At 34.4% G+C, this 10,758-nt stretch overlaps 1 protein-coding gene across 2 annotated transcripts in view; it reads left to right on the top strand.

The window, feature by feature from the left end:
* Positions 1 to 408: 408 nt before the first annotated feature.
* The window catches only part of LOC126353775 (lipid droplet-regulating VLDL assembly factor AUP1-like), a 99,277-nt gene continuing 88,927 nt past the window's right edge, over positions 409 to 10,758 (top strand). The window contains exons 1-3 of one of the 2 annotated variants that reach the window (XM_050002856.1): positions 409 to 657; positions 887 to 1,597; positions 1,682 to 1,819. In XM_050002856.1, coding sequence (XP_049858813.1) covers positions 1,566 to 1,597; positions 1,682 to 1,819 — 170 coding nt within the window. In that variant the 5' untranslated portion in view covers positions 409 to 657; positions 887 to 1,565. Of the gene's footprint in view, positions 658 to 677; positions 728 to 886; positions 1,598 to 1,681; positions 1,820 to 10,758 lie in introns of those variants that run through there. The other variant, XM_050002855.1, reaches the window with a different exon arrangement.

Here is a 10,758-nt window from a genome sequence, read left to right as displayed (position 1 = left end):
GTTATCTGAAACACTGGACTTTATTTATTCAGTTGTGTTTTCCACCAGTCATACATTTCTTTTAGAAATTTTGTTTGTGTTAATTACACCATTAAATTTACAAGAAAGTTGTGAATTAACTATAACATTTAGCAGATATTTAACAGCAGATACTGAAATTCTAACTTTTTTTTTGGCAGACCAAATGTTCTCCATAATTGAAAAAAAGTCTTTCTTCAGTAGTTTCTGGTACTTTTTTCTTCATGAACATCAGAAAATTCTCGAGTGTAGTGTGAACAATATGCACATTCATTGTTACTGTCCTTACACAATAAAAAAAATGTGTTCCCGTTGCAGGTTAACATTTAACACACACTTTATTTCCTCATTGCTAAATGATAAGACAAAAAACGAACAGAGAAAAAAACTATTCAAAACGTTTACGTAGGCGAATTACTTCAGACATGAAACCAACATAAACGCACAATCATATTGTGTTGGCAAATGAAAACTGATAACCTGCCCATGGACGCCAGCGCTTGCTCCAAGGTCGGCTGAGAGAGTGTTTAAAAACGCGGTGTCGAACATCTAAAATTTAATAATATTGTCTAACGACATTTTCGCATTCACGGACAGTTCGAAAACGCCAGGACTGTTCGGGCTTATCCCGGACGTATGGTAAGGCTATGCAAGTACTGTTACATTCTAGAAGTGCAACACAAAGCTAATAAATAGTGACGTAAATATTGTAAGTTGTGTAGAATCCAAATATCCTATCAAAATGTAATTCTCGTAGAAAAGTAAAATATTCAAGTAAACGTCTAGTGTTGGAGATACGTTTACTATATTTCGTTATTTATAGTCATGTGTATGTGTCTGTTTTTCATTTTCAAAGATTTTTTTTCAGGTTCTGTGTTGAATCTCGCAAAGCAATCGAACATTATTTTTGCTCAATAGCACCTGTTCGAGCGCAGTAGCAGAAGATAAGAAAGAAGTTCCCAGAAATCTTTACGGAGCTAGAACCTGATTCACATTTTTCTCTACAAATGCTTAAAAAAATCCAACTATAACTTCTATTATTTATTTTATTTGATAAGCGCAAACTGGATACCCAATTACGTGCATTCTTAATTACAATGTCTTAAGTTATGCGCACCATAATAACCATTATATATAACGCTAAAATTTGTGTAGTTCGTAAATAAGAGTCTAGTATAGAGATACAGTTCAAGATGATTGAACAAATTTAATAGCAAACAGTTTGTTAGCATACAAAGGTATCAAAGTGCAGCGCTGATCAGGCTGACGCAGTACCACTGTATCGAGAGTCGTATGTTAGTTTCGTGGAGTATGTGACTTTCGTAGTTTCATAATGTGTGAGTGTGTGTGACAGCCTGACAGGGGTATTGTTTCAAAATTTAAGTCATTAAAGCTTCCTTTTAAAAACGCGGTGTACAGTGAAATCGTTTTTTTTTGGAAAATTGAGGAGTTTGTTTACGTATAGAATAACGAAAACGGATAGTTAAACTTCATGGTGCATTTTTGAGAACTTCTGCTGTGGATAATTTATCACGTTGACATATGCAATGGAAGTGAAAGAACTGTTTCGTGAGAGCAGGTGGATATGTTTGTGGCCAGGATAGTATTGAAAAAATGTTAACTGGCATTGGCGCTGGCTTAACACCTGTTTCATTTCTTCTAGATATCCTTCAGGTTTGTCAGCGTTACTTCTATCCATCTATTCGCCGTTTGGATTGCTGCTGGCAGTGCTCAGATTTTTGTTTGGACTGCAGCTAATCCTTACGAGTAGACTGCTGCCACAGCTGTCTATCGCCAAAAGGTGATTAGTAAATATATTATATAATTCAATTGACGAAGAGGTTACAGCTGTCTATCGCCAAAAGGTGATTAGTAAATATATTATATAATTCAATTGACGAAGAGGTTTGGGGGGGGGGGGGCACATTTAGGAACCTTTATAGTCTTTATGCAGCAGATGTTTGTTATTGCGAATTTTAGTTTACAGAAATTAACCTGTGACTCATAGTGATGTGAAAGCAGTTTTCGTGTTGCTGAAGATATTTAATTTGCTAAAAATACCTCCTTTTTGAGATGTATCTCCATGGTGAGATATTCAGATGTTAAAAGTTGTATTTCAGTTGTCACAAACTAATATTTAAAAAAGAAATTGTGTAGTATTTAAATCCGAGAAATCCTTTGATAAGTCTGTTGCCGCAGTGTTTCTTTTGAGTTTCTCACTTGTATAATGAAGGAAGGTTTTTGTAATTAGGTGTTGGTTGTATCCTGATGATTTGAGGCTGCATTTTTGTGTCAACAGTTTCACCAAAAGTTTGTTTTTGGTAAAAACATATTTCTCATAGCATTTGTTGTTATAGAATTTTTCTGTATTGAAACGTAATGTCTCCTACATTTCTCACATTGTCGATTGAAGTTGTTCCTTCCTCATTTGTGAGGTGATCTTGTAATAGGAAATTACAAAGGGCAAAGCTCTGAGGTGTTAGTCAAACTTGCCTTTCGCTGTTCGTAGCTGCTATACTCACATATGGGAACTTTTTTTGTCTGATATAAGCAGGTGATTGATACATGTGGCCCAGGGTGACTGGTATTCCATCCATGTCATTTAACATGTTGTTGTGTTGTGGCGGTCGTTGTCGCCGTCATTGTCGTCTTCAGTTTGAAGGTTGGTTTGATGCAGCTCTCCATGCTACTCTATCCTGGGCATGCTTCATCGTCTTCAGATTACTGCTGCAGCTTGCATCCTTCTGAATCTGCTTGTTGTGTTCATCTCTTGGTCTTCTCCTACAATTTTTATCCCCCACACTACCCTCCAACACTAAATTAATGATCTCTTGATGTCTCAGAATATGTCTTATTAACGTAGCTCTTCTGCTATCCAAATTGTGCCACAAATTTGTTTTCTTCCTAATGTCTTTGGTACGTTCTCTTTAATAATTTTTTTTTTATTTTTTATTTGCCCGTGTAGTTTTAAGCAATCTTCTGTAGTGACTTATTTTGAAAGCTTCTGTTCTCTTCTTCTTTAAACTGGTTATCGTCCATGTTTCACCTCCATACATGGCTACACTCCATGCAACTACTTTCAGAAAAGGCTTCCTGACACTTAACTCTATATTCAATGTTAACAAATTTCTCTTCTTCAGAAACACTTTTCAGAACACTGTATCATTAACAAATGTAGCTCATGTGATGTATTTTTTTTAATAAATATTGTCCATATCAACAATAGTTTGTTTTGTCCATACAAGCTTTACAAAAATTTCCCTAATTTGTATGTGCATTTTAATCTGAAAATTTAGAGCTTATTTCTGCTTTCATGCTGCCTGTTGTGTTGGGGATGAACATTGTTGTTGTAGCACATTTTGTTCCTACATTTCCAAAAATCTTAAACGATAATTAGAAATAGTTCCTTAAGCTAAAATGTTAGTGTCGTTGCTGCCTGTTTTCATTTCTTATGTTTGGGTTTATATGAATTTTCTGTACCAAGCTTGATCCATAGAAGTACCCCACTTCAGGGTCATTCCATGTCGAGTCACCCAGGTCTTGACACAAACCATGTCAGATTTTGATGAAACTTTGTACCAGTACTTCTTTTATCACCCTGAAAGCACTTGTAAAATTTTTTTGCTCTATCTCTTGTAGTTTTTTTTTAAATAAATTTTTAAAGTGTTTAGATTTGGCGTTGTTTCAGCAGTCGGAAATTGTAACTTAAACGTGTTCTCACAAGTAAAAAAAAGATATATTAAAATCTTCCAAATGAAAAAACATTTACAAGTTTTTTTAATTTTTTTTTATTTTTTTTATTTAGTTAACGGAAGTTTAGTTTTACAAAAACTGCAATATCTAGAGTCTCAGACCTGATAGAAAGCTCAAATTTGTTTTAAAATACTCTTAATTATATAGGCTATTAGATAAAAGAAAAATTATGTTGGCTTTTTAACCTGTTTAATAGTTATCTAATTTTTAAAATAATTATATTTTAAAAATAAAAAGTACCAAGTAACTTAGACACCGAAAATTAGTTTTTGTCTTCTTGGAGTAACAATGTACGCTTGGATTTTGTTTTGTTACTCCTGTGTTTTGAAGTAAAAAATTATTACAGTGTTAAATAGTGCTTGGATAGTATTTTATTTAAGTATATTCGATATCCTATAAAAGTATATTCGATATCCTATAAAAGTAACCAGTACAGTAATCAGACCAAAAGTGAAATCAGTATGTCAGATATTCAAACCTGTAGCGTAATGTTATTTAAAAAATCTGACTGTTTCCAAACAACCTACACACCTTCAAAAAAGTTACAACCGGTATCTGAATTGAGTGAGGAAGAAAAAGATTTGATCTACTTACGATCTGGAATTAATCTGTGTGAATTTAAGAACATGTGTTCACACCACAGTTACTACTTTTTAAATGTTTCTGAAAAGTATCAAACAACATGTGTAGACCCACTAAAAAAACACAAAAAGCCCATCAAATAATCATTGAGAAGTGTAGGCTTGGATCTTTCTAAACAATTACTGACAAAAAATATTAGCATGAAACCTCAACAAAAGCTTTGCTCAACATGCCGTAACTTCTGTGAGGAAAAATTAAAGAGTTGAAGTCAATGAAAGTGAAACAGATGATGAAGTCATGGTTGAATTAGAATCATTGGAATCCAGAAATGAATCCCTGATACAAACAAACATTGCTCTTGATAATTTAGGTTTAACACCAATAAAGCTTCATGGCGTGTCAGAACAATGTAAAGGTTCTTATTTTAAAAGGAATGTTAGCAGTATTGAAAAGACTGCAAAAAAGGCGGTTTCAAAAGCATCAAAATATGATGAATCAAGTTCTGATGACGACGAAGAAGATACAAGTGTGGTTGAGAAAGCAAAGGATTCTGATGTAATGATTTCTCTTATGAAAGAGAAGATTTCATCTGTTGGGAGGTCTAGAAAAATCAAGATTCTGATCTTGGCTCCAGATTCTTGGAGTCAAAATAAAGTGATGAAAAATTTAATGAGAGTGAGTACATGGTGCGACAAGCTAGAAAGCTAAAATCTGAAAAGGATATTTTGGAAACTCCTGGTCCAAAAAAAAGGTAAAACTCTTTGTGAAAAGGATGAAAGTTCCAGAGTGCTACCTGGAACAAAAGACAAAGTAAGTGTTCAAAAAATGTCTACATGCAAAAAAGACTCATTTTGTGTAACTTGAGAGAACTCTCTTATTCTTTCAAATGGGAGAATCCCGAGGTAGAAGTAGGATTTTCAAAATTTTGTTTCTTGAGACCTAAATGGTGTATCCTCGCTGGTGCTGCAGGCACACACACTGTATGTGTATGCAGTATCCACCAGAATGTTAAATTATTACTGGATGCTGTGAAAATTGAAGAATCTTATAAAGACCTAATTAAGATGCTTGTGCGCAACACGGAAAACCAAAACTGCATGCTACATCTTTGCGACAGCTGTCCTGCAAATACTGCACTGACTGAGTACTTAACTGAAAAACTAAGTGAAGATTATGATTTAGAAGAAGAAATTGTAATCAGTCAGGGGGTCAACACAGACAGTGCAGAAATGATCAAAAAGTCTATCAGTGTTGAAGATTACATTTCTTTATTGGAAAAGCTCACCCCGCACTCGTTTATAACAAAATCCCAATCAGCAGCCTTTAAAAGATCGAAAGAAGACCCACCACCCAAAACAGCAATTATTGTGATGGATTTCAGTGAAAATTATTCCTTTGTTATACAAAATGAGATACAAAGTTACCACTGGAATAGAGGTGGTTGTACTCTACACCCAGTAGGAGTTTTTCTAAGAAATGAAGAAAACAATGTTTTTGTTTCCAACCACTGTTTTATTAGTGATGACCAAGAACATGACACTGGTTTTGTTAACTTTGTAAAAAAAGAAATTACAAAGTGGCTGCCATTACATCATAATGACATTGACTCAGTTCGCTACTTTACAGATGGTTGTGCTGGGCAGTACAAAAATATAAACAGTTTTAAAAATTTGACTGAACACTTGAGATACTTTAATTTGAAAGCCCAACACACTTTTTTTTCTTTTTTTTTTTTTTTTTTTTTTTTTTCAACAAGTCATGGGAAGTCAATTTGTGATGACCTAGGAGGAACTATTAAAAGAATTTTAAGGAAAGCCAGTCTACAGCTTTCAGACGAAGAACAAATACTGACAGCAATCGATGTGTTTAAGTTTTGTGAGAAAAATATTGAAAACAATCATTTTCACTTTATTGACAAAAGAGAAGCTGATTTGCTATGGTTAAAACTAGAATAACATTTTTCAGCGGCCCGAACCATTCCTGGAACAAGAAGTTTTCATAACTTCAAACCACTTCCAACAAACAATCTTGAAATTAGAAGGACTGGTGTAAAACCCTCCTTAGTCTTTTCTTTCCATTCTTCTTCTGATTGGGTTCGTGTGGAACCATCCGTAAATAGCTGTGTGGCTGCAAATTATGATGGTAACTGGTACTTTGGACTGGTAAAAACAATAATCAATGATGAGGAAGATGCAGAAATTCTATTTCTACATCCTTCAGGACCAGCTGTATAATTTTATTGGCCTGAAAGAGAAGATTCTTGCATAGTGCCTTTGGAGCACATAGTCTGTGTAGTAGACGCACCTGAATCAAGTGGCACTGGAAGAATGTATTACTTCAAAAAAGACTGTATCAAAAGAACTGAAAGCTCTTGTATGAAGTGGAAAAACAGTTTGAATCAGCATTAATGTTTATTAAAAAGACAAACTTACTCAAAAAATTCAATGTTTCAAGCAATCATTTGGGTTATACATAAGTGTCATAAGTACACTATCTTTGTACATAATTCTAATGTAATGTACTATAATTAACAAACATGTTAAAAAGCCATCATTATTTTTGTTTTGTCAAGTAGCCTATATGTTTAAGAGTAAATTAAAACAAATTTGAGCATCCTATCAGGTCTGAGACTCTAGATATTGCAGTTCGTATAAAACAAAACATCCGTTAAAAAATATACACATATATATTTTTTTTCGTAGAAAATATTAATATATTTTAATAGTATCATTTTTATCTTCAAATATGTATAATAAATAAACTTACTGCAAAAATTCATGATGTTATCTAAAAGAGTTTTTAAGGTAAGCAATTTTAAAGTTTTAAATACAAATTAAATTTACCATTTCCGAAGGTTCGGAAAATGCAAAACATAAAAATTTTAAAAATTTATAAAAAAAAAAACTATAAGAGATACAGAAAAAAAATTTGCAGGTGTTGTCAGGATGGTATTAGAACAGAACCATTGAGCCAAATTTCATGAAAATCTAAGGAGGTGGGTGTAAAATTTATTTTTTATTGGTTGATTTGATATGGAATGACCCTTCAGCAAACATGATCTAACTCTTTTGGTTTTGTGTTAGTTACACATTTACTATTAAAATAGAAGTGACTTTTTGATACAATACTGTGGCAGCTTTGTGACATAATGCTGCAGCTAAATGTATGCTTTTACTCTGCTTTTCCCGTCCCTCCTGTTTTGGCTTTCCCTTGTTTTTCTAGATTCCTAGGCAAATGCTGGGATGGTTCCTTAATAGAGGCCATGGCCAACCACCTGTCATATGCCCACATTTTAGATGTCCAATCCTCATAAAGCATGTTGTCTGTCCTGTGTGTTGTACGTTTGGCCTATTGATCTGCATTGTTTTATCTTGACAGATCCTGGATCTTTGTGAGATGATCTTTCAGTGGATACAAATAAATTACGTAATTAAAAAAAAAAGAATGAAAGCTTCTAGAGAGAAGCTAGGCTGCATCAATAGCAGCTTAATATTTGCTGTCATTTGTTTAAACAGCTTTGATTTATATTCAGGTCTAATTTATTTGATTCATCAGCTCACATCTGCAACAATCACAGCTAAGAATAGTTCTGGTATTTAAAATAATTATAGTCTAGTAATTTCTTTTTAAATTTTCCGAGACAAGAATTTAGATTTTGATCATTTGTACTCAAATATGCAACCCTCAAAAGGCTTTGTCCATAATTTTATTTTAAGCCATTAAGTTTTTTGCTTGGGTATCTATTATTTTATTTCGTTAAATTAGAGGTAGTCATGTAGAATATAATGTGCTAAAAACCCAGATTAGTTGTTATTATATTAATAAAATGAAAAAAATATTTAATATTGCATTTTGTTTCCATATTCAATTGCAACTTGTGGTGGCATGTGGGCCCAGTTGATAAAAATACATAACAGAAATTGCAAAAGATTCACAAACTATCTTATGTTTGCAGGGCTTTGCCTCTGGTTTTCTTTTGTATAAAAATAACACAGTGTATGTCCGTTACTTATCCATTATTATCATAGATAATGAATTGTGAAGAGAGACCTTTAAAATTAAAATGCATGGAGAAATATGGCTGCACTGAAAGTGTTCATATGACTTAATCCCTACATATTTTGACACAAGTGAAACAAGGTTTTTCTCAAGTTTAGTGGTCATGATCTCTAAGTAAACTATCTGATTTCCATATGATTTAACATCTCAAAAGTGAACTTCATCTTAAAATATGAAAGGGCTATTACACTTGGGTCTTAAATCAGCTATTGGGATGTGACCCATGACTAGGTGTTGGTAGTGGTATAAGATACATCAATATATTTCATAGAGGAGTAGATTGTGGAATATTACTGTGTGAGACACAGGAAGGATTTTCCTCAGTTACAGACACAGTGGCAGGTTTGTCGAAGCCCTGGTGAAGAATATGAAGAAGTTGACACAGTGCATTCTCATAAGATGAGATGACAGTGACTGGGAGAAGTTCTCGTTTAGCAGCTGTCTCGTGAAAGTGGTTGGAGGAATGTGACATTTGGATATGGCCCAGAAAACTGTTTGCATACATGTTTTGTATGGTATTGCCTGTCTGAAGACACTAGTAAAATCAAAATACTGTGTACAGGTTGATTGTCACTGTAGATGTTCCATCCACATATGGCCAGATTTCATAGAAGACTTTAATTGTGGAAGTGTGGCATCTATCAAAATTGGAATGTTGTTCATTGTTAGTGCAGTTAATATGGACGGAAGCTGTTGTGGAACCACTATTGGGGTGAAGAGGACAAGATTAAGTTGATAGGAGAGATGGTATTGAGGCTGTGAAGAAATAAGTACAGAGTATCTTGGATCTGGCTTTAAATCATGACACTATCATCAATAGATCTGAACTAGACAAGGGGTTAGCATCGAAGACAACTTGAAAGGTTTCATTTAGATGGCCCCTAAATTGATTGGCACATGAGGGTGCAATATGTGTGCTCATAATTATGACGCAGATTGGTTGGTGTATCTTCCCCTCAAAGGAGATGTAATTATGGATAATTATGTAGTTGATCAGTTGTATAAGGAGTGAGGTGGTGGTTTTTGAGTCAGCAGGCTGTTGGAGAAGTTTGTGTTCTGTGGTAGGGTCAATGTATATAGTGCATGGTTTTGTGTTAAGTAATTTGACTGAAGACATTGTCCGTAAGCTCAGCAATGTTTACAGTCTTTTTTTATTTTATTTTCTGTCAATCCTTCAACTCTTCAGTTATGTTGTTAGTGGTCAGCTTAACTGTATTTATTATTTGTATTCTGCCAGAGACTTCCCAGTATCAGATTTATATTGATTTATGTAAGATAAATGTCAGGTGTTTTGAAAGCTTGATAGATGTAAAGAAAAGTAGCAAAGTTGAATCAAGGGTAGATCAATAGAAAGAGAAAAGCTAGTGTGTGTCTTCAAAATAATGAAAGGGGAAGTATGTTATATCATCGACAATGTGTATATTGTACATGTTGGATGCAAGACATAAGTAGTTAAATTCAGAACCTCAGTTAAAAACAAAATTTCCTCTGGTGAGTCTATGAATTCTGTATTAACAAATTTCACAATATTATTCCAGTAATAGAAGCCAAGATAACTGTTTGCCCCATAAATTTTGGGCTGGCCGTCTCACAGGATTTCGTTTGCCCTAATAATTTATCTATGTGCTGGTTTTGTCAGTTATAAAAGGGTGTACACTCTATAGGGTGTTTACTGTAGATTTGGCCCCTTTCACCATGAATGGTATGCTGTAGTAGGTAGCATACTATGCAAGTATCATTCTCTCTATTACATTTTTTGGATGGTGAGCAGAAAGAATGAACATTGTCAATCTGCATGTCAGTTTGAAATTCTTTTCATGGATCTTATAATGTAATTGGATGTATAAAAATCCTACTCACCAAGTGGCAGCAGGAGAAAACATACCACAAAGAAAGGGTTTTTGGACTTGCGGGCTTTTGGCTCCTTTTTCTGGCAGAAGGATTGAAGCGGAAGCAAGAGGGTCGAAAAAAAGCTGCGGGAGAGGTTTGGAAAAAGGGATAAAGTTTGGAAAAGTCACTCAGAATCCAGGTCAGGAGAGACTTACCAGACAGAATGACAAGGAAAGACTGTTTGTTGGAGAGTGCATCAGAAAGATTTGAAAGCCTGAGAGCTTAAAGGTGGAAGACAGGGTAATATGCAAGGCAGAGATTGCTGCTGAAAAAAATGAAATGATCGTATGGCATTTATTGGCTCTGGATATCCCCTTTGGGGTTCGGCCACCATATTGCAAGTCTTTTTAGTTGACACCACTTCGGCGACTTGCATGTCAGTGATGATGAAAATAATGATGGGCACACAACAATCAGTCCCCTGCCGGGGATCAAACCGGACTCCCTTGTGTGGTT

Source organism: Schistocerca gregaria, chromosome 3, assembly GCF_023897955.1.
Source record: "Schistocerca gregaria isolate iqSchGreg1 chromosome 3, iqSchGreg1.2, whole genome shotgun sequence".
In the NCBI taxonomy this organism is placed as follows: domain Eukaryota; kingdom Metazoa; phylum Arthropoda; class Insecta; order Orthoptera; family Acrididae; genus Schistocerca; species Schistocerca gregaria.
Note: the sequence above shows the minus strand (reverse complement) of the source record. Positions and strands in the feature narration are given on the sequence as shown.